A 27,496-nucleotide genomic window follows, 5' to 3' on the forward strand; every position below is an offset into this window, starting at 1 on the left:
TTGGATGTTGGGATTTAATGGTTTCAAGTGTAGTATATGACTTTGAGCATGGAAGTGGTATTATTTTGATAACTAGCTACCATAAATGCAAGGTCTTTTTCCAAAAGAGGTGGTACTGTTCTTCTACATTCTTTTCCACATTTAATGCAGAAGCCAAATAACCACACGTTTTTGATTCTATTGGCTCCAATATAAGCATGGAAATGTAGACTATATTCCAAAACAATTATCTATATACTGTTGTATTTTTAAAAGATAGCCTCATTATCTCTACAGCTTGTAGGCTATAAATGAGCATGTATTCAATTTAAATTTCCATTGAGGAAATATGAATTGAGTGTTTTAGCTTATCAGCACTGTATGCTGTCAGACTGTAAAGCAGTAAAATTTTTGAATGATTAACTATTGTATAATTTTGCTTGTTTTTAAATAGCACATAATAGTACACTACTAAGCTGTCTGTGGATCTCTGCTTGTTCTATACATGAGCTTTGCTATATGGTTCACATATCTGTAGCTGGCCTTGTTTGACAGAAGATGCCAGAGATGCTCATCATCTCTACACCTTCATGATCTTCACTGCCAGTCAGGCTTCCATCCCTCTTGTATCCCTGAACCTCTAGGCAGGAGATGGGGGAGTGAAATCCCACCCCTCTAAGAGCAGAGCAAGTTCCAGACTGCTTCATGAGACTGAATGTGTGTAAGTCTAGAGGGCCCAGTGGCATGCATCCCAGGGTTTGAAGGAATAACCTGATGTGGGTGCTAAGCCACTCTCCGTCCTATTTGAAAAGTCGTGTCTGTCAGGCAAAGTCCCAGATGAATGGAAAAAGGGAAACATCCTTTTAAGAAAGGAGGAGCTGGGGAACTACAGGTTGGTGAACCTCATGTCTATTCCTGGGAAGATGATGGAGCAGATCTGCCTGAAAAACATGTTAAGGCATGCACAAGGTGAAACGATCTGAGAGCACGGCTCTACCAAGGGCAGATTGTGCCTGACCAATCCGACAGACTTCTAGGATGGAGTGACAGCATTGGTGGACATAGGGAAGGTGACTGCTATCATCTATGTGGACTTGTGCAAGGGCTTTGACGTGGTCCTGTGCCATGCTTTTATTTCTAGATTGGACAAACATGGATTTGAAAGCTGGACTAGTTGGTGGATAAAGAATCGTCTGGATGGTTGCTGGCAGAGGGTTGTGGTCAGCAGCTCCGAGTGCAGGTGGAGGCTGGTGAGGAGCAGTGCCCCCCAGGCGTCTGTCCTGGGACCAGCACTCTTCAACATCTTTGTCAGTAACACAGACGATGGCATTGAGTTCACCCTCAGCAAATTTGCAGGTGATGCCGAGCTGAGCCGTGCAGCTGATGTGACACGAGGCGGCCAGGCAGCTGACAAAGGGAGCTGGTGCATCCCCGTACTGACTTTGTGCGGTGTTGCTGCTGAACGTAACTAACACTGCTGTGCTGATTTACTTCTGTATTCCCAGCTAACTCTGCCGCTCAGGCCTTAGATCCAATATTTCATACAAGTGTTGTACGAAAACTATTAAAATGCGCTTTTTGGGGGGAGGGGTCGTGGTGTGCAGGTGTAGTTCTCCCTTAGCTGCGAGCTCCCGCCTCGCAAGATGGCAGCGCGCCGCGCAATGGGCGCGCACCCGTCGCTCCGCGCTGCAGCTGAGGGCGGCGCTGAGGAGGCGGAAGAGGGCGGCGGGAGCTCAGAGGAGCCCTTCCTCCCTCTCCTCCTCCCCCTCCCGGATGCAGCACCCGGCGCTCCGTATCGCGTCACTGCGCGGCGCCGGCGCGTGCAGCCGCCATGGCCGACATGGAGGAGCTGTTCGGCAGCGACGCCGACTCGGAGGCCGAGCAGAAAGGTGCGGCCGTTAGATGCCGTGTACCGGGCCTCCCGCCCGCGGGCCCCCCCGCAAAGCAGGGCGGAACGCCGGGCTTCGGTCGGGTTACTGCCCGGGGGTGGGGGTGTGCAGCCCGCTGGCTCCATGCTCTTCACAGGTGAAAAGTGGTTACAGGCGTCTTAAGGAACGGCGACGCAGCGCCTGGCACCGGGCACTGCCTCCGAGTTCTTTGCTTTGTGTAACGGCTTATTCCTCCCAGAGCTTTAGAACCTTAGGTAATAGCGGGCATATTGAGTGGTACCTGTGGTCGTTCTTTGTATCGTAGTCGGTAGATGTTTTATTGTAGGTAACTTCTGTGCCTCGTGTAGTTCTGCTGTTGGGTAACGCGTGCCTGTGTCCTGTTTGACCCCTCGTAGGGATGGCTTAACTTTGAGAGGCGGTGTTTGTTTTGCAGATACTGATTCTGGCTCGGATTCCGACTCCGACCAGGAGAACGTGGGCTCCGGCAGCAATGCCTCGGGCAGCGACAGCGAGCAGGATGATGAGCGGGAGGCAGCAAAGCCCAGCAACAAGGAGCTGTTCGGAGACGACAGCGAGGACGAAGGAGCCTCCCATCACACGGGCAGCGACAACCACTCCGAGAGGTCGTACAATCGCTCCGAAGCTTCGGGGCACTCTGAGCATGAAGACAACGATCAGTCGGATGTGGACCAGCACAGCGCTTCAGAAGCTGCTCATGATGATGAGGAGGACGAGCGGGGACACGGCTCTGATGAGGGCAGTCACCATTCTGAGGGAGATGGTTCAGAAAAGGCCCATTCGGAGGATGAGAAGTGGGGCAAGGAGGACAAAAGCGATCAGTCAGACGATGAGGAGCGACAGCAGAACTCTGATGATGAGGAGAGACAGCAGAACTCAGACGATGAGGAGAAAGCACAGAACTCTGATGAAGATGAGAGGCCTCAGATGTCTGATGATGAGGAGAGGCTCCAGAATTCGGACGAGGAGAAGATGCAGAACTCTGATGACGAGGAGAGGCCGCAGGTGTCAGACGAGGAGAAGATGCAAAACTCAGACGATGATGAAAGAGCCCAGCACTCCGATGAGGAGAAGATGCAGAACTCTGATGATGACGAAAGGGCCCAGCATTCCGATGAGGAGGAGCAGGAGCATAAATCTGGTAGGATCCAGTGCAGTTGTAATGGTTTGCTTCTTACAGCCTGGTTTGTTCTCCATTGTTTCATTTACATTGGCTTGAAAAGTTCTGTCTTAAATGTTAATCACATAACTTTCAAACGTGGGCATCTTTTTAATACTGTGTTTTTGGTTTTTTTTTTTTTTACACAGTGTGTTTAAATTACTTCTAATCTGAAACAACTTGATTAATAAAAGGAATTTTAAAATGTGTAAAACAGAATTCTTAGTCTGCTGAGAATAATTATGCTTCTTAGGAGAGTCTGCGAGAGGCAGCGATAGTGAAGATGAAGTCTTGCGAATGAAGCGAAAGAAACCGATTGCATCAGATTCAGAGGTGGACAGTGATACAGAAGGCCAGAAAGGTAAAGGTGGGATTGGTTTCTTGGCTTTTGGTTCATTTGTCTTTTAATCCATGATTTATCTGCTGTGCTACTTGGTACAGTCAATAGCACTCACATTGTGATGTAGCTGCAGTGCCATGGGCGCGGCAGAGCGGCACAGAAAAGGTGCTGTGTGAGGAAGCACACGCTGTATTTCTCCTGGTGATTTCACTTTAGTTTTGTCATCTCTCAGTTTTCTCCACAAGTGACAGAGCTTTTCTCTTGTGAGTGTTGGTTCACACCCCATTGTCAAAGCTCATGGTGCATCTTATCACAGGAGCCTGAGAAACACTGATATTTTGCTGATCAAGAGAAGATGTTGCTTTTAATGAGAAGTAAAACTTCCAAAGTTTGCAGTGAGGTTGCTTGTCATGTATATTTAAACTGTTTACTTGAGTAAAAGATGAACTTTAACTCTTGGTTTGTCTATTGCCACTTTTCACCTGGATTCTCCATAATAGAGCCTTTCCAGGGAAGCACTGACTCTCCAGCTTCAAAACAAGGGGGATCTTTCGTTTTTTACGGAATAAGGGAATAATCTGTGCTTCATAACAATTAGAGATTCTTAAACTTTGTAGGTGATTTTAAGTGGTGATAAAAGTGAAGGATTGTTTTTTCTGTGTTTTGTTTGATGAAGGGGCATGTATGTTTGCATATATGTGTATTTCATAACAGTAATTTTTCTCCTCCAGAACACGCAGATGTCATGGACCTGTTTGGAGGAGCAGATGACATTTCTTCAGGGAGCGACGGAGAAGACAAGCCACCAACTCCAGGACAGCCCATTGTGAGTAGACTTTTTGAAGTAATGAAACCACTATTCCACTTTGAGATCTGGAACGTCAATGGGGTTAGATAATATTTTAATGGAGAAAGTTTTAACAGCGCTAAATAAGAATCTACAGATCATTTTGCCCTAGCTAAAATAATGATTGGAGCTTTAGGCGCAGCAATATTAGATATGTCGACATGCCCTCCCCCAGCCCTGCTCCACTTCTTCCATTTGGAAAAAGGAATACACTGATTACATTTTGATTGTCATCAAGAGAAATACAAATTCGTAGGTCTTCTTGGTACCCTACTTACAGCTGTTTGACAAATATTTTCATTTTGAGCCTTGAAGATACTAAAGAATTTAATCTTATCCCATGCTTATTTTTTCATTCCTTGCTGAAAACTGTGTGTCAGCTCTCTTGCTATTTCCTTTCTGTCTTTGTTTTCTCGAGTTCCCACTGGTATTTGAAATGGCTTTTGGTTTTGAAATGGATTGGTTTTACTGGAAAGGTTCAAGTGCATTTATGAGAAGCTTCTTGATCTTTCTCTACATACCAGCGGAATTTTTCTCAGTCAGAATGGAAGCACTTATTCCAGGAACAGTCAGACTGATATTTTTGCTCCTATTGTGCTTCTTTGCCATTAGGATGAGAATGGGCTGAGCCAAGAACAGCAGGAGGAAGAGCCTATTCCAGAGACAAGAATAGAGGTAGAAATACCAAAAGTGAACACAGATTTGGGTAACGATTTGTATTTCGTGAAGCTGCCCAACTTTCTCAGTGTGGAGCCCAGGTAATTCTATATCAAATATGCAGATGATAAGTTGTTGAGTTTTTTAGTTTCAATATTTTGCTTTTGTTTTAGTAGTACAATTAATTATGTTGGTTGTATTTAAAATGGTTAACATTAAGGTGCAGACTTTAGTGAGGATAGGTCAGTAGGGTGTAGGCTAATGAGTGGGCCTCTTTATAAAATTACCTGCATTTATTTCCAGCCTGAACCCTGACCTCTTTATCCTGATACTGAGGAGACATTTTGTTCTGAAGCAGACTTGCTTTCTTTAGCTGGAGCCATTGAGAGGGTGTGAATGTTAAAGTGGCAGGAATTGATGGTGGTGAAGATGCTTGGGTTGGCCTCCTGCAGTGCAGAATCAATGCTGTAAATTACATTTCTGCAGAAATGGCTGTCTCACAGCTGCAGTGCCTCCTGTTGTGTGCAGCGTATGATTTAAACCTTTCAAGCACCTGTTACTGTGCACAAGACTAATCTGGATTAACTTCTGGAAGAATGAATACTGTATTGTATAATTTATTACAGACCGTTTGATCCCCAGTATTATGAGGATGAGTTTGAAGATGAGGAGATGCTTGATGAAGAAGGGAGAACGAGATTAAAACTTAAGGTATAAGTCTATATCCTCTATGCTCACCTAACCACATTTCATCAAAGTCTATTTCAGGTGTTTTGTAATGGTGTTATGAGTTGTGATTTAGGTTCCAAAGGTACAGATGGCTTCATTGCTGAGGAATATTGCTGAGTTTTAGTAATGCTAAAAAAAGAACAAATTTTAAAAAAACTTAACAACTGCCTTTCTCCTGTGAGAGCCACCCCTTTCACCTGCATCTCTTTGTATCACACAGCAGATTATATAACCCTTCTAGCTGTAATTCTTGACCAGCATTGGGTGTATTTTACCACAGCATTCCATTGTGAGTTTAACAGCTGTGCTGTTCTGACAGGTAGAAAACACAATACGGTGGCGGATGCGGCGAGATGAGGAAGGGAATGAGATCAGAGAAAGCAATGCCCGCATCGTCAAGTGGTCGGATGGAAGGTTGGTTTGAACTTTTGCATCCTGTTTTCACAGTGGAATCCTGTAGCATGCAAAACTGATGGACTGTTCTGTGCAACAAAAATCAGTGTAGTCTCAGCGCACTGAAAATGTTCTGCTCTGCTTTGTTTGCGGTGAAATATAGTTATCGGCTATTTATTAAAGGGAAACGCAAAGGCTTTTGCTGTTTACACATGAGGCAAAAAATGGACTGTAGTGGCTTTATCAAGTAACTGATACATTAATCTCCTTGAAGCATGTCTCTCCACTTGGGAAATGAGGTCTTTGATGTGTACAAGGCACCGCTGCAGGGAGATCACAACCATCTGTTTATCAGACAAGGGACCGGTCTGCAAGGACAGGCTGTTTTCAAGACCAAGTTAACCTTCAGGTAAACGTGATGTTCACTATCAAGTGGTGCAGTGAAGTATTGTAACTAGTGTGTAGAGATAGCGATTAGTAAGCCTTCAGAGCTCAACAGTTTGCTAAGAATGTGCTATTTTTGGAGGGTTTGGGAAAAATTTTTCCTAAGCTGGATGTCCCAGTTTGAAAGGCTGATGTGTTTGTTATTCATTGCAGTATCAAGGCTACGTGTATTCATTTACTTTTTTTAATGTATTTTAGTTTGTATTGTGAAGGGCGAGTCTCCATCAGAATGGTGGCTATCAGGGTGATGATTATGACTTGGGATGTTGAAGTGAAATGTGAGAATGACATTTTAGGCTGATAATGGACTGCAGACAGGGTGCTGAGAGAGAAAGCGATGTCTCCAGTAGCTGTGACAGTGCACAGTAGTAGTAATGCTTTTACTTTTGCGTAGATTAATCTTTCAAGTCTTAAGTATACTTGCTGTGTGATTGGCACTTGAAAACGGGTAAATTCTTCTTATAAGTATTTAACCCAAAGCAATTCTCCAACAGGCCACACTCTACAGACAGTGCCACGCACAGGAAGATGACTCTGTCTCTGGCAGATAGGTGTTCAAAGACCCAGAAAATTCGTATTTTGCCAATGGCAGGTCGTGATCCAGAGTCTCAGCGCACAGAAATGATTAAGGTATTCTGATGTGGAACTTTCTTATCTGCTGATTTAATCTAAAGTCATTAAAAAAAGAGAAAAAATGTAGTTGAACATTTCTAAACGTTTGATGTATTTTTGGAAAACAGTGCATTTTGGAGTAACAAGCAGTAATTGTTAGCTGTGTGTGCTGCTTGTACATGCAGCTTTTTTGTTAGAAATTGCTTAATCTTACAGATTACCACAAAAAAAACCAGAATTATATGCACTCTTTCCACTGCTGTGAGAGGATTTCAAAAGCTACAGCAGAGTACTGAGATTTTTATTATGTTTGACTCATCCTTTGCTGCTTTCTTTGGACAGAAAGAAGAGGAGAGATTAAGAGCTTCCATTCGCAGAGAATCTCAGCAGCGAAGAATGAGGGAGAAGCAGCATCAGCGTGGTCTGAGTGCAAATTACTTAGAACCCGATCGCTACGAGGAAGAGGATGAGGGAGATGATGCGATCAGTCTAGCAGCTATCAAAAACAGATACAAAGGTGGCATCAGAGGTAATAATAAACCTTACCAGTAGTTAAGGTAGGGCCTTTGTAATTCAGGTGGATTTGTATCACGGGAGAATCCTGATAAGATCATATTTTGCCACTTAATTTGATACATGAGGAGATGAGAGTTCAGTTCGTGCAAGTTTATTTCATTTAATAATATTTAGATTAGATTCTGTCTGATTATTGTGGGACTAAATGTACAAGGAGTATTTTTCATACTGTCTTTTTCTCAGCAATTTCAGAGAAATATTTATCTTTTCATTTTTCTCTGCAGAGGAACGAGCTAGAATCTACTCTTCAGACAGTGATGAAGGCTCAGATGAAGATAAAACACAAAGACTACTCAAGGCGAAGAAACTTACTAGTGATGAGGTAAAAGATGACTTTGTTCTATAATAGCTACTCATTTTCAGCCAGGAACGTGCACTTAATACAGTTTGTAAAGCTGACGTTTTTGTAGTTTCTGTTTTGCTGTGATTAGCATAACATTTGTGTTGGCATGCTGATTAATTAATCGTGCCTATTTCTTATTTACTGCATTAGTTCACAGATTTGAGTGATACCTAAAGGAGATCCTTACTGTTACTGGTGATTGCACAGAAGAGCAGGTGCTGTGCAGAGTAAAGTGACTTCAAAAGATCACATAGAGAGGAAAAATAATACCAGGTCCCTACTGCAGTGTTGTCTCCTAAGCTGAGATTCTTACTGCCTACTACCTTGTAGGTTACAAGAGGTGTTTTTGTGCTGGCATGCAGGTCTGATTCATCTTCCAGTCCTGTTTCACTGTAAATTATATTTTATTTAAATGTTTATGTATGGAATAACGTACAGAAGTTTAAAAACAGAAGTTTGGGTAGGTCAGTATTAATTCATGGAATGCTTTTCAATGCTTTGTTCAACTTTGGTTTTATATCACCATTTCCCTTAAGAGATTACTTTTAACTGTTGAAATTATCTCAGCTCTTGTCCTAGATTTTTCAGTCGCTTTCCTTTAGTGACGTGTAGCATGCTAGACCAAACTGTAATTTTGAGAGCTCTGTTGGTGCTATGGACAAGACACTGCTAGCTGTTAGTTTGCAGTATAGCAACGTTGGGATTTTGCAATTCTGGTCTCTCAGAAGAAAGGCTTTGTTAACTGTGTTTCTCTGCTGGTTGAGAATGGTAGCCTCCATTTTACAGTTGCCCGCTGTAAAGGCAGTATTCCTGTCAGAACCACAGAGGGGTGCTGCAGCTCTACTTTATGGAACCCAGCCAGTAGTGCACAACTTACTTCCTGCATGCTCACCGAAAGCACAGTATCTGTATGTGCGAAGCACTGGACTTGCTTTTGTCAGTCAACGGCACAGCCCAGATCTTTGTCCTGCTAACAGTGGGTTGGCAATGCTGAAAACGTCAGTCTATTATTGATACCTTTATCACCATGTGGCAAGCTACTGTAATTAATGAGGATATTCTGCACATAGGAAGGAGAGTCCTTAACAGTAGCCCAGCTAAATTATAAGAGAATAAATGTTCTGAGGAAGTAGCTGTGATTGAGATTCCCACCCATACTAAGTTGTTTTCTATGCTCAAATTTCCTTCCTAGTTCAGATTCTCACCATTGTAATTCAACATTAATATAAAACAAAATGTTTTGAATAATAAGTAATTAGAAAGGCTGTGTTGTCTCTTGCTGCTTCTTAAAATCCAATTAATGTGTGCATTGCTCTTAATAAACAAAATTAACTAATGGAAGAGGAGATTAGGTTACTTACGCCTGAGGGTGTTAGCAAAGTTACTCTTCTTTTTAAACTGTAATTGAGTTGCCACTCATCCTTTGTGTCCAAATTGATGAGCTTTGCATTAGCAATTAATGATCTGTAGTGCGACCAAGTATCTTCAGAACGCTTTGGATTGAAGTGGTGCCTAGAAGGCTGATTTAAACTGAACTGGTGTAAATGTGTTTAGATTAACAATCAAACTGTTGGCTCTGTATTTAAGTGCTAGGAATTGGTCATCCAGCCTGCAAAAAGTCATTGCAGTGTTGTTACAAACAGGAGATTATCTAGAAATAGTGTGACAGGAAAAAAAAGAAGTTGAACTCTACATATTAGTAAGGTAACCTGAAGCAACTTGGGCCTGTGTTGTAGGCCACTTGGTTAATCAGAATCTGGGTTTTTGCCTGTTCTGTAGTTCCCAAATAGTTTTCTACATAATTTCAGTATTTCTTCTAGATCTCTGCATTGTGAACCACTCACCTGTTTTTGCTATTAGGGTCGTTTTTACAAGACAAGACCTGTGTCACCAAGTTAGACATTTTTCTTCGAGTTTTAAGATGTAATAAAAGAGATTGACAGGTATTCTATTTTATCTGGTCTAACAGTTGGCAACCCTGCCCACAGCAAGGGGGTGAAACTAGATGATCCTTAAGGTCCTTTTCAACCCAGGCCATTCTATGATTCTATGATCTGTAGGAAAACACAAGATTTTGGTTTGCTTCATGCATTAGAGTCTATATTTTAGCATTTGAATTGAATGGTGTGAGGTGCTTTAACAGCAGAAAACCCAACAAAACAGGCTGTAAGTTATCTCAGGTGATCGGCTGGTGTCAAGTTCTTTGTGAATTCCTCCCAGTAACTGAAGTTGCACTGATTGGAGTTCCCATGACCAGCCCTTTGAAGTCTCCTACACTGTATTTCTAGGACTGTAAGCTGTGGGATTGTTTCTTAGTGCTGGTGGTTCCTTATCAGTCTTTTTTCCTTTATGCCAGAATGTGGTAGACAAAAACACCTGCCAATTCATGTTTTTTTGGTGTTGTTTTTCTCTCAGTAGCTCTAGCTTAAGGTTTGCAAGTATCAGTAGTCTGACAACTGAGCAAAGCTGTCCAGATTGTCTGAACAGAAAGCTTCTCCGTGTTGAAAATTTCCCTACGAATTCTAGGAATTATCCATACCATAAGAGTTGCAGGCTTTTGTCACTGTATAAATAGCACTTCCTTTCGAAGAGCATATGAACCCCATGTAGAACCCCACTGTTAGGAATCTGAGGGAAATGTTAAGCTTATCTCCTTAATTCATAACTGCTGATAGTGATATTACACACTCCATAAACCCAGACTGGGAGATAAATTACTCTTACACAGTAGTTAGTTTTGAAGCAGGTGTTGATGCATTCCCACTGAGGTAAATGGAGGTGCAGCTGTATTGTGGACCCTCTTGGTTTGGGGTCTGAGACTGGAACCAATGCTGACCAATGAAGTGCAGCACTACAGAGGCATGAGGTGGAAAGACTAGAACAAATAATTTTGCTTTTCCTTCAAAAAAATCCTTTTTGTTGTTGTTCTGAGGCTGTTTTTTATTTTAGCTTGAATATTTTTTAAATTTTTGTCCTTTCTTGCCTTAAGGAAGGGGAGCCTTCTGGAAAGAGAAAAGCAGAGGATGATGACAAAGCAAGCAAGAAGCATAAGAAGTATGTCATCAGTGATGAAGAGGAAGATGATGATGATTAACATTGAGGGAGCACTAAAGTTGATTTTATATATACGTATTTATATATAAATTGTACAGTTCTCTTACAACAAAGATGTAAGTAGCCATATTGGGGTTATTTTGATAAAGGAAAATTCCATTGAAATTTGTGTTTCTGGTGTGAATAAAAGTTGGTTTCTTTCTTTTTTACTTTCTCATATTTTTGCATCTTATCTTACTGCAGCAGCTGCTGCAATGGGGATCATCACAGCACCAGGTTTTAAATCTTGTACAGTGCATTTCAGTTTTGAAAACTGTAGTACAAACTGGTTGTACAACTGAATAAAAGTGAATAAATGAGTGGTCTTACTGAGTTTATTAGAAGAAATCATAACCTTCATATAGAATGCTTAAATTGTAAGTTTTCCCAGAGAGGTTATGGAGGTGAAGGTTACCATTTGTACAGAAGATTTGGAGTAACATATGAGTGCTACAGCACCATACTGTTTCTTCCTCGCTTTCCTTATTTACTGCTGGCTGTGGACATACTACATGCATTACTATGCTGTTATATTTTGATATTTTTGACTGAATGTATTTCTTATCATATCTACTCTGAGTAAACTGTGAAGTTTCTGTAGTTAGAATAGTGAACCAACCACATAAGATGTTTATTTTTCCACAAATTGAACAAAAATCCATGTCTCTGAGTGTTAGCATTAATAACAATCACATTAGCGATGTAAATGCCAGAATAGAAGCACTTGTTTATACAAAACTAATGAATTTCTGCAAGGTCATGAAAGACTTCTTTAACAACTGCAGTGAACTGCACTCATACATATCCTAGTAATACCATTTTGTAACCTCATACGAGCCTTATGATGCATTTTCCTGTTGTTACTGGTTGGCTGAAAAGACGATGGAGGAGAATATTGTGGACAGAATCATCGCTGCTTTTATGCTATTTTTAAACACCTTATTTGATTATGCAAATAGCATTGCAAAATGAGAGGCTACAAGAAATGTCTCATCTTTTCCACTCTTTAAGATTATGTTTCCCACATGTAGTTTCCCTTGTTGGTGAGATAGCATTTCCATGTTATCTGTGTTGTTTTTTAACTGGCTTTTGACAGTCCTAGAAAGCTTGCAACTTCATAGAGACAGCAGGAAGCAAGCAGAAAGCATAGCTTAATGCCTCTTTAAATGCATTGAGTGGTGCTATGGAAAGTTTGCTGTGTGGATTGATGTTTCGTAAGATGAAGTAGCTAACAGTTATGTAAGAATGAATGTTACTCATCTTTCTCCTGCCCAGATGAAATGCTTTTCTATAAAAACTGTTGAGTTACAGCTTTTAACCTGGCTGTCTTGCCTTTGAAATGTGTAATTAGGCAAACAGTTTACTGAAGTAAACTACCTCCATTTTTCCTGCCTGGAAGGTGTGGGAAGCATTCTAGCTGCAGAGCACAGAGCTCTGCACACATTAATATATTCTGCTCAGCAGCTGACTGCGGTGCAGACACTTGCAAGTATGAAAACAAAGTGAAAAATGTCTACTCTGAAGTCTGAGTGCCTGAGAAACTGTTCTTGTTTTTCTTTTTGTAATTGTTTCTAAGAGTTTCTGCCTCTCTTCCCTGTGCAGATAAAACCTTTCTCCATCTGCTCAGATTTTGACCCTGAAATCCTCTTAGGTTAGACCTCTGCTGGGAGTCTGGCTCCTCACACGTGGTTACCTGCTTTTCTGTTGTAACCTGCTCAGGAAGAAGCCAGCTGTAGAAAAAGGGAGTTGTTTCTTGTGCTGTGTGGATGCTAGACTTTCTTGTCAAAGTCTCCCAGGTACCTCCTAAGCAGCAATGCAGTGTATGGAAGCACACCACCATTTCACTGCTGATGTATTGCTTAATGTCAGTTTAATTGAAGCATTATTTTTACTATATTCCGAAGAGTGAAAATGTTTTAATCGCTCTTACAGGTTCGATGCTGACTAAGCCTTTGCTTAGTAAGTGGGCTACTTTAGCTTCCAAAAATGAGGCTTTTGTGGATTTAAAAGATTAAAAGAAGTGGTTTTTTTTCTGCTGTCTTCCTTTGTAAATTGCTCTTTTAAAGTCTTATTAAAACATGGAATTTCAGAAAGTGTTTTCTCTGCCTAAATTGGTTTAACAATCACCTTTTAATTAAAGTCGCTTGAATGAACTTTGTCTTATCCACACTATTTGTTGCTTGGGAGTGTGATGTACAGCTTTGTTTCACTCAGTTTTTTTGTTCTCCCTTTTCCCAGCCTCCAAGTATGTGAGAATTACTTGGAATTGTTTTTCTTACCCGAATCAGAAATCTCAAGCTGAAACTAAAACGTGTAAGGAGAAGAACAAGTAGATGAACTGTATTTACTTTTGTACAGACTTGCAGAGTACTTCTTCCAGAAAGGTTATGATTTGAACAGTTTCCAAAAATAAAAATCTGAAGAGCTGACAATGAGCTGAGCGTTAGAGTGTAGGGTAAGTTGTCTTGAAACCATCACTGAAAGGTGTTCCTAGCTATATAGTTTTGTTGTTTCAGGTCTGTTGTTCAACCGTATACTTGCCAATTGCTGAACTGGAGTTTTCCTTTTAGCACTGAGTAGCATTTTCTTCCATCTTAGCCATGCAAGTTGACGCAGTATTCATGCTACAGCAAGCCTGATGGATCGTGGGCTGCCCTCAGAAGGGTGCAGCTGCCCATGCAGTCCTTCTCTCTTCCCGGCAGCAGGTTTGGCAATACGTGAATTTGCTAAACGCCCAGGAAACTGATTTTCTGCTGTGCTGGAGTGTTGTGCCAGATGGGCCGACAGAGCTACCTCATCGGCCTTGTGAGCATGGCAGCCAGCGCAGTCAGTTGGTGTGGTCATGAGGACATGAGGGGACGTGGCGGAAGGAAGGATGCTCTCTTTAGCAGAGGTGTGAGCGCTTACTTGACTGTTTTTTGAGAACTTAACGTGACCTGGTAGAAGGGAGTTGATAGTTTTCTACTGGTGTAGGTGCCTCAGCTGGCACATTGTGTCGGTTGTGACTGGAGGTGGGGCAAGGGGTAGGACAGGACAGTTCTGTGTGTGGCAGCAAGTTTTAACTCGGCTCAGATGTGAAGCTGCAGCCACAGGAATGTGTTAAACATGAGATGGTGACTTTCCAATGAAGTCATAGGTATTTATTTCTCAGCCAGTGGGCATAGGAGCCCGTGGTGTCAGCCCATTCTAGTGGAGAGCTTTTCTCCAACAGCTTTATGCTGGTGGTCGAGCTGAGTGTTACTGAATGCATAGAGATTGTTACATGGAAGGGAGGAGAAGATTTTGTTTCTGATAAATGTTCTTTTAATGTGAGTTATAAGAAGTTTTACATATTAGATTTGTGAAATTTAGCTGTGCTGTTGTAACACTGAGACACTTGCCTGTGGCTTGACTTGGAAGTGCTTGTGGAGAGCAATGTGACTAACACCTCGTGTTGCCTAGTGATGCCCTTTCACTTGAGCTGGGGTTTTTTTAGTGCTTGTCTGGACATGAAAGACTTATAGAAAAGCTGAAACAAGTGTTGACTGCTAGCTTGTATCTTTAATTGCTTTAAAACTCTTGGGCATTCTGATGAAGTATATAAGCTTAAGTAGTTGAGAAAATGACATAAAATTAAGTAAATCCCTGCTGAAATCATTCTCAGACAGAATTTGGCAAAAAAAAAAAAAAAAAAAAAAAAAAATCCTTTCACAAGACTTTCTTAACATTTTTTTTTTCTAAAGGAGTTTTTATGGTTTCAGAACTGTAATGGACTGATACTTAAGGGGAAAAAGATGTTTTAAAGTGGAAACTTAACTAGAAAGTTTTAATTTGTTGCTTTGTTTTCTCCATTATTTTGTGAAGAAATGAGAGACTGTGGGGCCAGCTTACGAACAAAAGTAACCTCATGTCTTTTCAGTTATGATGAAATTTTCTGGGAAAGAGTGGCATTCCTGCAGTTACTGATAGCCGTGGAATCATACATTCACTGTATTCTTCATACATTGTAAGTGAAACATAAATAAAATCCTAAATAACAGTGAAAGTATCAACTATCACACCCTCTTTTTTCCATCCTATGACTGAATTAACTTTTTGTGTTTTCATGCTATTCTGTTCTCCTCGTAACCATAATGTAACTGGAAAAGACACGCTAATCCTAGTGTGATGATTTGTCAGTTATCTGGTGGGTTTTTTCCTTCTTTGTCAGTGTAAAGGTGTATGATACAAATTCTGTACAGAACGGGCTCTTAGAATAGGATTCGTTGTTGAGCTCTACAGTAAATCTTTTTTTTTTTTTAATTTTGCATGGATACTCAAGGACCACTCCCATTCTCATATGTAAAGCACATAAAAAGTTTCTGGCAACGGCAGTAATCAGCATCTTTCGTTTGGGTGTTCCATACACTTGTACACAGTGCTCAGGTTTGGGAAGTTGTCCTGCTTGGTTGGCTGAGGGCTGTATTGTGAGATGTGCAACCTACTATTGTAAGTCCAGTGCTGGTGCTGGTTGTATGTAATGCCAGCAGCATCAAGTTTTGTTTACAAGTATGGAATAAGGTAACTGTATTTAAACTATGTGAGCTTGTCATCTTCCAGTCTTGTTTTTCAGCTTAAAATAAACTGCTACTCAGACTGTACTGTTTGTGAAGGGAGGAGTGCATCCCACAGCAGATAAGGAAGGATCAAGCCAAAGTGTCGTGGCTAAAACATGGTGGGTTGTTTTTTCTTTCTTTTTTTCCCTCACAGAAGTAACTGGAAAAAACTCAACCACCAGCAGTTTACAATGTTAGAGGTTTTCTTCTTTCTTGCAAGCATGTTAATAGATGTTGGTTTGAGGGAAACACGTAATCCAGAGTCTGACATGTATCTGTCTGTAGATAGATAAATATTTCAAGTTAACATCAACACAACTTGAGTTGTTATCCTTTCTCCATACCCTCATTTCTACTTGTTACGTGTCAGATTGGATTGAATTTCCTGTCTTGGCACTCCATATTTTTTTTTCCTGTCTGTTGCTTGGGGAAGGAAATGAGAACATTTTTCCCTTGGAGAAAACATGCAGAATACCTACAATCATTTTGGAAAGTATTGGCGATAAGTTACAGCTTCACAACTGATGATGAAAGAAGAGGCTTAAATAGCAAGGACAGAAATAGCAGAGTGTTAGCTTACTGACTAAAAGTGTTTGTCTGTTTTTCTACCCAACAGTTCTGTGAATTTTCTTGTGATGTAGCTAATGTTCCTTTTTCTCTTCTTGGAAGTCTTAAGCCATTTTACTGAACCTTCCTTATGATTTACAAGCAGGATAGACACTTTCAAAATGTTCGGGCTTATGGTGAGGATCGTCAGTCTAAGATAAAGTATTGCAGAGATGAAATAGCTTCCAGAATAAACACACGGGATCCTTAGCCCAGTGAACTCTAAGAACTCAGTCAAGGATATGAAGGATGTCGTAAGGAACAAAATCTGTCTATTCATCTAATGAGGGTGACATCAAGCGTGTTATAGACACTGGTGAGTATTTATGGATGTTTGTAAAAGGCTAGAAGAGATGTGTTGTCTAGTAGAATGCTAACTGAAGCCTTGACCTGTCACTATGTGATCAGGCATTGCTATAGAAACAGGAGATTTATTTGTTTCAGATAAGAGGGGGGATCAGATTCCCTGAGAAAATGAGGTTTTAAGTGGGATGTGCAAATAAAGCACGCTTGGAAGGAAAAGACAGACAAATGTATTCAATAGAAAATAGGGGAATTTATTATTGTCCTCTGAAGTCATCACGACAAACTGGTCCTAATTTCAGCACCCAGCAAAGTGTGTGGTTCCATGACATGCCTGCTCACAGTCAGTGTTAATTTCAGCTCCACACTGAAACTTTTCTGAGAACGTACAGAATGAGCCAGCAACCTGCAATCTAGATACTGCATCAGCAGCTTCTGAGTGCTGCCCGTTGTGCTCCAGAGCGAGGAATGCAGTTTTATAAAAAGTGTTTTATGTCTCCCTGTCTGTTTCTCCCAGCTTATTTAACCTTTAGTTTAGGAAGGGGAAATTCAGTTGACCACAGTACTCTTAAGACATTGTTACTCACTGAGTCAAAGTATTCCAAGATGGGGTTATATCTTCATCAAAACACAAGAGTACTTTTTTTCTCTTACAGTCATGCTTAGTCATGGGTAGTGGGATAAACACTGAATAGATTTTTATGTTGACAACCAGCTGTCTCGATCTGGCTGCTCTTACTCTGTGTACGTGTTAGATGGGGTACTGCTATAAATACAGATGTTTGTTTGGATATTAAACTATTTGTGTCTGTGTTTAAGTGTACTCAATTATACCAGATAGGGGAGTGTTCAGGGATAGCAGGAGCTGCCTGATGTTGGCTGAGTGAATTTTCTGCAGCTCTGCCTGCCTGTGTTCTTATCACATAAGTAACATCTGTACATCTATTTTGGTTACTTACGATGCTTCTCTGGTTGATCACAAGGAATGTGTGTGCTGTAACCATTTAATGTTTCCCCAGATCTCCACTGGCAGTGATTTCATGCTTCTGTAGTAGGCAGTGGTGGAAGGCTCATTCCTATCCTTCAGCAGGGCTCCTTCTTGCCCTTTGGTGATGTGGGTAGGTGCTGCAAGCAGACAGCTCAGTCCTGTGGATGGACAGCTTTTTCTTTTGGAAGCCATTCATCAAAAACAAACTCATAGTTGCCTTGAGTGAAGGCTTCTCTGCTGTGACCTGAATCATATTGCTGTTTCCAAGGCAGTGGCAGAGCACAAGGGACTAAGAGGAAAGACTTGGTAGTTTTATGTCTCAGCTATTTGTTAACAGCAAATTCTGGGAAGTTCCTTAGAACTGTCAACAGCTTTAATTGTGTGTTCAGTTAGGCAGGCAGCTATCCGCTGAGCTGTGAGACACTTGGATCAGTGCATCATCTCACATTCTCTAAGAATTAATCGTAGATAATACCAGGATGGGCTTGTTTGCTTAAACAATTGGCATTTTATAATATCTTTAACCATTTTGTTCCTTCTGATCTTGTTTGGAAAAAATGGAGGATATTAATGAGAGTTTGACTGCTAAGAAAAATGGTGTGTTCCTTCTGTTTATATAGCATATGGCTGTGGGAGAGCCAGCTTCCCGTATCAATAAGCCAGTCAATTTGTATGAGGGATAGATAGAAGGGAATGGTGTTTTATGAGTACCATTTCCAGGCTTTAAATGTGACATTCAGAACTTCATATAATTCTAATCTGTCTGGGATATGGTCAAAAACTGTTTATCTCTAAATGAAAATGCTTTCTGAACATGATCTCAAAGTGACCATGCTAAAATTGAGAACATTTCACTAATCTGTGGATATGTTACCCTCTTACCAACCCTGTTTGATCTCTCAGAACTAAATAGGATTATATTGGCTCTCATACTTTTCCCAAACGCTGACTCTGGAGTAGCTGCTAGCATTTAGCAGGCAGCACCATATGTGTGTTCGCCTGCCTCAGGATCTAATCTTTCCATAGCATGACATTGCAAGAGGCTGGGGAAAGCTGAATCTATGAATGCAGCACTGCTAGTTTGAAGGCTTGAGCCATTTTGTCATTTGATGATTGTGGACCTCGGGACCTTTGCTCCTGTATTTTTAAACCTCAGATTTATGTACTGGTGGTTTAAAACCTGATTTTCTCTTTGAACTTCTTTGCGAGTGACCCATGCAGCATAACTAAGAAAAGCTGGCCTGTTGTGAAAGACTGAGGTGTGCGGGAGACCTGTTCAGAACTGAGATTGGAAAAGGTTAAGAGCTGCTGAGCCAGGTGCAAGGGATAGTTCATGTTTCTGTGTGTAGTGCTGTGTGAAAGTAGCCTGCAGCTGAAACACGTCCATCGGCTGTGAAAGACAGAATTCCCAGGTAACTTTAAGTCAACAAATGAGGCATGTTTTGCAAACTTCTGAGCCTTCCTGTATCCCTCCTCTCCTCCTCTTTTTTGACAGTGGGGGCATTTCTTCCACAGTGTCCTATTAAATCTCTTCAGACTTTCCTACCCAAATGTGCTTTGTTGTTACAGAACATCGTCCAGGGTGTGCAGGTGGGTTGGCTTGCGTTGCAAGGAACCTAGAGATGAGTGTTCAGACTTTTCAGAACAGTTAGCAAACCAAGATGCCATGTTTGGATTGGAGATCTTGGGGAGAAGTTTAAATGCATTCCATGCTATGGAGCTCAACTATGGAGATATCAAAGCCTGAAATATTCTCACCGCTGGATGCAAATAGGCAGGGAGTCACAATCTCTCTCACAGTACTTCTCTGGGATTCCTGAATTTGAGAAGCAAAGAGACATTATTTTTTAAGCCTGTGATTGTAAGATTTCAAAAGGAAATATGGATTTCAGATGTTATTAGGGACTCTAGGTAAATTGGCACTCGGACAACTTTTGATTCAGAAGGGGTCTGGCTTTTAGATGGATCTTTCAGCAGCTTACATATGTGTTTGAAGAAGTGGGAGAGTTTTAAATTTCAAGGAGATCTGAGAAATGCTGAAGCTCTGCAGTAATTAGTTGAATTCTGTGTACATGTACATTAACTTTGGATATTTTTCCTGATATCTTCTCAGTACTAGATGCCATCATGTCTTGGCAGTATGTGGCTCTAAGTTCACATGTCCGCCCTGCGGCATGGACTTGGGTGCTCTGAAAACAAGATCTTGGCTGTGTGGGAATAGATGACGAAAATGTGTTGTTTTGAAAGCTGAGAAATGGCAGAGCTCTTTGCAGATGTTTAATCTAGCCAGAGGGGCTTCCCTGAGAGCTGCAGTGCTTCTAACCACTGCCCATCTGCAGGAAGCTTCCTCCCTTAGGGCAGACCTGGGGCATAACTGCACAAAGGCAAAGGCACAGGAGGCATCTGTAGCATATGTTCTGTGTTGGCCTTGCGCATGGGCGGTTTGATGCAGCTGAGTTTGAGAGATGCATTTTGCTCTTTGGAAATGTAATTAATGGAGAGTGGGCTCACATTTTAAATAAAAAGCAAACAAACAAACAAAAACGAAACAAACAAACAAAAAATAACCCACCAACAGATGTGTTGTCTTTCTGAAACTCATCCTCATTCAGCAGTATACATGTAGTCTACCAGGACAATGTTTCTTGGGACGCGATTCCAGATGCTACTTTTAAGACCATATAAATACATGTATGTTGTGACCAGTAACAAAGACGACTTTAAAATAAACAGAAAATCTGAAACTTGCATAATGTTTAGAACACACAAAGTGCAATTTAGACTGAAAAGTTATTTGAATTCAACAAATAAAATACGTGATCCTTCTCATGTATTTGCACACAAAGAGGTTCTGTGCCCCTGTACCCCAGCAATTCAGCCAAGCTGTGCATCAGGGGAGATTTAGATTGCATATGTGGAAAAAGGGTTTTTTCATGATAAGGGCAGTGAGGCACTGGCACAGGTTGCCCAGAGGTGTGGATGCCCCATTCTTGGGGGTCAGGCTGAATGGGGCTCTGAGCACCTGAGGGAGCTGTATGGGTCCCTGTTCACTGCAGGGAATTTGGGCTTCCAACTCAATTCTGTGATCCCTGCACTCACTGGGATGTGGGGTGCAGCACTCTGCTCCTGCATGGGGCTGCCTGGTGTAGGGCTGCCATGTGTACATCATCGTTCATCGGTTACTCCATCTGAATGGCTCAGTGTTGGTGGTGCACTTCTGATCCTGCAATGCTACATTCTGCTCTACACACAAAAAATGTTTGGATGTTACCAAAGTTACAGTCTCTCAGGTGTTTTATATAGAGTCAAAGAATCACAGAATGGCTTGTGTTGGAAAGGATATTAAAAACATCCAGTTCCAGTGCCCTGCTGTGGACGAGATTCCCATCCACCAGATCAGGCTGGATAGGGCCCCATCCATCCTGGTCTTGAACACCTCCAGGGATGGAGCAGGATGCAATTTTATTCTGTGGCTGAGTGGAGTCCATTGATAGCAATGGGGTTTGCCTTGTGTGGCAGGGAAAACTCAGAGGTTCCTGTGGTGTAATGTGACAAAGGAAGACCAGCTGGAGGGCCTCGATGGGAGCATAGCTTACAAACCCTATAAAGAATTTACTTAAGTGTTTAAAAAGCAGGAAAATATTTGTTAAGGTAACAAAACTGTGCAGTACACAGTTCTGAGTGCTCTGGTTCTTGGTGCTCATCACGAAATACCAGTGACTTTAGGTTCACAGAAAAAAAAGGAACTGTTGAGTCACGGCCTGACCCACTGATTGAGCACCTGTGGAAAGGAGCTGGAAGCCCTGGGAGCACAGGTGAAGGCAATTCAGCTGTGTGACCAGCAGGGGTGGAGCCTGGCTGCTCCTCTCTTAGACCTCATTTAAGGGCTGACTGCCCCAGGGAAGGATCTTTTTGCTGGATGTCCTTCCTTAGTGAAGCTTCCCCCTGCGAACCTGGAATCTTCTGATACGGGTGAGCAGTCTTCTTCCTTTGCTTTGTAGCACCTTTCTCTTGTGCTGGTTCTTCTGTCATCACATCTCTGTTGTAATGCCTTTCCCATTGTATTGGTTTGTCCAATTGCTACAGCTGTGAAGTCTTAAGAGGTTCTCTTGGCCTCCTCTATGCTCTGAAATAGAATTAACTTGATGTTGGCTTTCCTGGCAGATTTTAATCTGTGATGATTGTGCTGCTTTGCTGTCCAATTTTCTGAAGGTTTTGAGTCTCAGTTTACCTTTTGTTGTGTATTGTCTGTGTATTTTTTTGCTCTTAGGAGTCAAGGACAAGCTGCAAGTTTATGGCTATTTTTTGAGAGTTTTTCTAGATATTGTGGTGCCTTTCTCATTCTGTTGCCTATTTGCTTGGAGCAAGGTGGTTTATTACTGCTCCTGGGAAAAAGAAACCAAACCTGTCCTAAGGCTTTACAGCTTAACTGCTCTGTTGTTTTCCTGTTCATGGGGAACTTGTTTGGTGAGGATGGAGCAATTGGCATTTAATGAGGTCATTTGGAGGTGGCAGGGGAAACACCTCTGTGCTTTGGTGTGACCCCTGATAATACATATTAGCAGAGTGCTAATGTAGAAAGCTGAGATTGCTGCTTTGGGCTGGTTGCAACTGGTCCGTGTCGTCATTCATCAGTTTTAGGGCTTCAGAAGGGACCAGGGCAGATTAGGAGAGAGTAGCGCATGAAATTCCTGCTTTGGACAGCTTTTTTGTTCTTATGACTGGTTTCCATAGCAGGAAAATACAAAGCTTTGGTTAAACCTGTTACGTGTAACCTTGTTGTAGTGCTTTCAAATGGCTCCTGTATTTAATAGCAGTGCTGAGCAGTGTAAAACATAATGTTGCCAGATAGGGGCTGCTCCTGCACCGAATGGCAGCTGGCAGCTTTCCTGTGTGCTGGCACCAGCTCTGACAGCCTGATGGGCTGATTCACCGTGCCAAAAACGGGCTGTGCTGCTGTCACCCCGCTGGCATCACAGCATGACCGAGGGCATGAAGTGAGATTGCTTTCTCCTGGCTACCAGCTGCACCCAGCTTGTGCATCATTAGCCCCAAATGTGAAGGGAATTCAAGTTTTGAGCTGCAGAGCCCAGTGTGTGCTGGAACGCAAACTGTTTGGGCAGTGATCTCTCTGCCTGGCCTACCAAGGGGATCCAGCAGGTGGTTTTCCCAGGAGGATGGCATAACTGTGGGACCTTGCGGGCCACGGGTGCTCATCTGCTGGCAGAAGGAGTCTGGTCATCACAGTATTGATCAAATTGCCTTCTCTTCAGCAACAACTCCTCTTGGCAAGCTTTCTTTCTATTTCTGAAAACCCACCACGCCTGTAAAACGGCAGTTGCCATTTGGAAAAATATGGCAGGGAGGAAGGATTTAAGCTTTTGCAGTGGTGAGTGATGTCTGTGGGGAATATTTGTAGTGAAAACCTGATAATTTCCTCACAACGCATCTCAGGAACTACTTAGTGAAGTGCAGGAATCGTTCACATTAATCCCTTTCCTGTGTTGGTTTGGGCAGCCTTCTGTGTCACATCAGCTCTTTGGATGGCCCCCGGAGGTTATCGTGCACCTGTGAGGGCCTTCCTCCTGCCAGCAGGCTTTGGTCGCTGCTGCACTGCACTGCCAGGCGTCGTGTCCTCTGACATTGCAAAGGAAGTCAATGCTATTGTCTCCTCATTTCTGCTTGCTGTAAATTCTGCATATCATTGTGAATTCAGCAATGGTTTTAATCTTTTTTTTTTTTTCTGTCATGTTTCTGTTTTCAGGACCGGGTGAAAGCATTGTTTTCCCCTAACCTGTTTAGCCCTCTGCTGTGGGCCACTAAGGTTCTGAATCTCCATGTCTGCTCTTTTAACTGATAATAGCTAATCACCACCTTTTGCAAAACATCCTATAATGTAATTTCTTTCCCTTTTACTTTCTGCTGGCCTGCAGTGTTCTCTTTCATTTTGATTTATAGCTTTACACATGGGTATGATAATGGAAAAACCTTGAAAGGGGCAGATTGTGTATGCACAGACAGCTACTTCAGAGAGAGATGCGTTTAGCTGTGTGGATTTCCATGTATGCACTGTATTATGGCTCAGAGGAGCAAGTGGGCCATGCCTTTAATTTAGTAAATGTCTCTCCTAACCTGTCACAGTGCTGCTTGTTTTCTCTTGAGCATATGCTTTGCTGGGGGCTGTTGATTCAGCAAAAGCAAGGATAGCCAGTAGGGCTGATGAAACGCTTCAGAAATAGTTTATCCCATACATTATTCAGTGGCTGTTGCAGTTTCTTATCACCTAATGTGTTTGACCATTCCTGGCTGCTGTGTACCACTTAGCCCCACGTCCTCCCAGCAGGACAGCTCTCCCAGCTGCCTCATACCTCCCTAGGGCTGCGGAGGGGCACAGCAGCTGCTGAGGCCTTGCTGCTGGGCTCAGCGTTGGCTCTCTGGATATGGAGAGAGGGCTTTGCTTCACTGCCTGCCTGGTGAGACCTTTCTGGCTTGTTCAGCAGAGAACCTGAACCTCAGCCCAGTCAGTACCGCCACTGCCTCCGTGACTGTTCTGTGGGAAGCCGTGGGGTGAAGGACAGAACCAGTGTGGATGTACTTCCACAATTTCGCTCTAACAAAATGTGACTTAAGGTAATTCAATGCCATGTTTTCTTTAATAGCAAAACTTTCAGACAAAAATTATTCCCTTTCCAGTGTCCTAGGCTTTCCCTCGTGCTGCTTTATCAATAGATCTTCCTGTGAGGCCACAGCATACAAATGGGATTATTGAAATAATCAGAGATTTAAAAAAAAAAAGAAAAAAAAAAAATCCTCTTAAAAGGAGAAAGACTTGTTCTTGTACTAAACTCCTTCATCTGTGAAATCTATCATTCCTGGCATCTCATAGTCTTGAAAAGCATTAGAGATTATCGCTGGCCTTGCAAGTGTGTTTGAGGAATCTGTCTCCACCCTGAAGCCAGGGAGAGGAGAGGACAGGGGGAGAGGCAGTGTGTGTTTGGCAAAGGTTCCATCACATATTTACATATTCTGCTAAGGCAAATTGCCTGCAGTGGCCAAATCCAAGTGATATAGTTCCATTTTTTTCCCCCAGAGCCTTGTTGAAGCTCTGTAGTACTGAATGGGGAGACAGATATGAGACTTTAAATATTGCTTTGTTTAGTAGCTGATCAAGATCCTTCCTGATCTTTCCTCCTGCCACTGAAGCAGTATTTAAATATCTGTCCCAGAGCAAGCATTCAATTTAATTGTTAGGGTTGGTTTGTTGTTAGGAAACCACATCTTCAGGTCAGCAGTGCTGGTCCTACTGTTTTTGGGAAAACTGCTGTAAAAGCCCAGTTCTGATAGCAGTCTATTCTTGAGGCTGGTGAATGGCAGGTAACAACCTTAAAAAGGCACCACAAAAATCTCACTGGGGCTGGAGATGAAGTTTTGCCCCCTCGGGTGAATATTTTGGAGCCGCTGTTGAACTTTTTGCATTTGCATCTCAGTTCTGTCTCACCATGCAGTGCTACTTCTCCCTCTCTGAACACAGCAGCTAGGGGAGCAATCATAGGAGCAGTTCTCATCCAGCTCTGCTGGCTTCTTCCACAGCCTTTATGTGCAGCTCAGTCAATACTGAAGGCGGCCCAAAATCAAATGCTTGGAAAAAAGCATCTGATGAATGAAATGGAGAGGCGTGCTGTGCCAACAACTGATGTGCAGTGATGGGTTAAAATAGCATCTGTCCCTGGGGCTGTTTGAGGAAGGACAGTTCCAGGAGGAACAGTGCTGGAAACCTGGGCTGTGTTCCCACAAATCTCAGTGCTGTTCTAGGCAGAGGTTCCAAGCACGGTAGTGTGGATATCTGTTGGGAGAGTGTGCCTGAGAAGACAGCTGTTTGCAAGTCTCAAGCTTAAAGGATGAGGTGTGAAGCACGGAGGCACACATCGTTGTAGACAGCTGAAATCAGTATTCATGATCCAGAAGGTGTGTTGTTATCCACAGTTGCAGTTTACATCCAAGATCACAGAATCACCAAAGCTGGAAAAGACCTCCAAGATCATCCAGTCCAACCACGAGATGAGGATTTTCATCATCTTTTTTAGTAAATGAACATCTCTCTCACATGAGAATGGACTCTATCTGTATTAGAGATAAAGGAGTTACCTCTCTGGAATGATGTGAATTTGGACAGTGCCAGGCATTTCATTGTCACAGCAAATGGTCTTGCATGGCATAAAAATAAGGTGAAACGTAATACATTCTCCACCATCACTTCTGCAGAAAATGCAGCATCTAGCAAGGACTGTGAGTACTGACATTCATTCTGCAGAAAGCAATGACACTAAAATGCCATACCAAATAGGTTAATCACTGGTAATTTAACTCAGCAATAGCAAGGGGAAACTGGCTTGAAAATGAGAAGGTCATGTTGAGTTGCTTCTCTGGTTTCCCAAGCTAAGGCCCACTGTGTGTCCCTGAAAGACCTAGGTAAAGCTAAAATTAACTCACTCCGATGATTATTATTATTTTTTAATAGTAGATATGTTTGGATATAATCCTCGAGGGATCCACTTGCTTTCTCTGTGCACTGCAATGTACTACCGGGGGAAATAATAGCACTATAAATACAGCCTTGTTTAGCTAGGTCATTACCTTAGGGGTATTACTGATAGTTCTCTAGGGACCAGAGTTACAGCAATTAAAAAGCTAGCAGGAAAAGGAAAAAGCAGTACAGGGTGATCCCTTTGGAAATGATGCTTTGGTTATGCAGTGGCCAATCATTACAGCAGCAATTGGGTTTAAAGAGCTTCTATATGCAGGCCATGCCAGTAATTAGTGCAGCATTCATACAGGCTGATCAAATGCTTTGTTGCAGATCTCTTTTGACCAGCTTTTGCCATCAGTTCTTTGTTTGCTTCCCTGTATTTATTTTGCATTATGTTAGAAAATAGAGTAGTGCACAAGGCTTTGAGGATTTGGACAAAAAAACATGATTTTGTTATATTTCAACCTACGGATTTCCATGCCAATTTACTTCAACATCTTCCAAAGCATTTAATGTATTTGGTACTCTGTATTCAGACAAAAATGTCACTCTTTGTAGAAAATTAATCTCTTTGATTTGAATTTCTCTTGCCCTCTGTGGGAGCAAAGCTCGGTGAGCTGCTGACTCTGTTTCCCCTGGGAGATGCTGCTCCAGTGTCAGTAATAAAGTGGGCAGGGTTTGCAAGAATTGAGAAAGGTCCTTTGACTTTCTGTATAAATCAAAGTATCACAAATCCCTGATCCCCAGTTTCTGTGGGAAAAACTTCAAGCTTAACATGCTGCTCCTTTGACCAAGAAGTTCTTGGTATATGAAAGCCTTAAAAAGGATTTTGAGCTTTGTGTTGGATGTGATCACCTCTCCAGGAGGTTAGGAATGGAGACACGTTCTGCCCTGGGCTGCGCGGGCCTTTCTGCTTGCGTGTTGGGAAGCTCTGCATACAAAGCAGTCAGGAGGGAGTTGTGCAAAAGAATGTGTGTTGTATTTTCCGAGGGGGAAGCCAGCGTATGCGCAGGGACTCTTTATCCATCCTCTTTCCTGTCTGGTAATTTGAGCCTGTGTTATCTCCTTGGTGTCACTTAGTCTGTGTTGGTTAGACAGGAGCAGCTTTGCCTCTTGAATTCCGCTTTCTTCGTAGTTAGCTCTGAAGTGCAGTTTCTGTGGCATAGCAGCCAGCTGAACAAGCAGGTATTGTTTATCCTCCACATAGCCAGTGCTGATACAAACCTACCGAGGTTGTCCACGTGTAGTTCTGCTCTGTGCAGGCAGCACGTGGGGAGCATTTAGGGTCAGTTCTATCCTTAGCACGAGGTTCTGAAACATCTGACAGCCAACAGGTCTGGGCTGCGGTGCTTTTGACTTCTGATTATTTACAGCAATTGAAGCTGCGCTGCTGAAACTTCCTGTGTAGTCAGTGTCTGG

General features: G+C 42.3%; 1 protein-coding gene across 1 annotated transcript; it reads left to right on the plus strand.

Moving 5' to 3' along the window:
- Positions 1-1,780: 1,780 nt before the first annotated feature.
- Positions 1,781-15,097, plus strand: LEO1 (LEO1 homolog, Paf1/RNA polymerase II complex component). The gene is made up of 12 exons (XM_042824575.1): positions 1,781-1,868; positions 2,302-3,027; positions 3,299-3,406; positions 4,117-4,211; positions 4,845-4,990; positions 5,516-5,600; positions 5,938-6,032; positions 6,286-6,420; positions 6,950-7,085; positions 7,410-7,596; positions 7,868-7,965; positions 10,976-15,097. The coding sequence occupies exons 1-12, from the start codon at positions 1,811-1,813 to the stop codon at positions 11,078-11,080; spliced, it is 1,974 nt and encodes a 657-aa protein (XP_042680509.1). The 5' UTR covers positions 1,781-1,810; the 3' UTR covers positions 11,081-15,097.
- Positions 15,098-27,496: the final 12,399 nt, after the last annotated feature.

This window comes from Centrocercus urophasianus, unplaced genomic scaffold (assembly GCF_019232065.1).
Source record: "Centrocercus urophasianus isolate 14NV4802_14NV808 unplaced genomic scaffold, USGS_Curo_1.0 seq_23, whole genome shotgun sequence".
Classification (NCBI taxonomy): domain Eukaryota; kingdom Metazoa; phylum Chordata; class Aves; order Galliformes; family Phasianidae; genus Centrocercus; species Centrocercus urophasianus.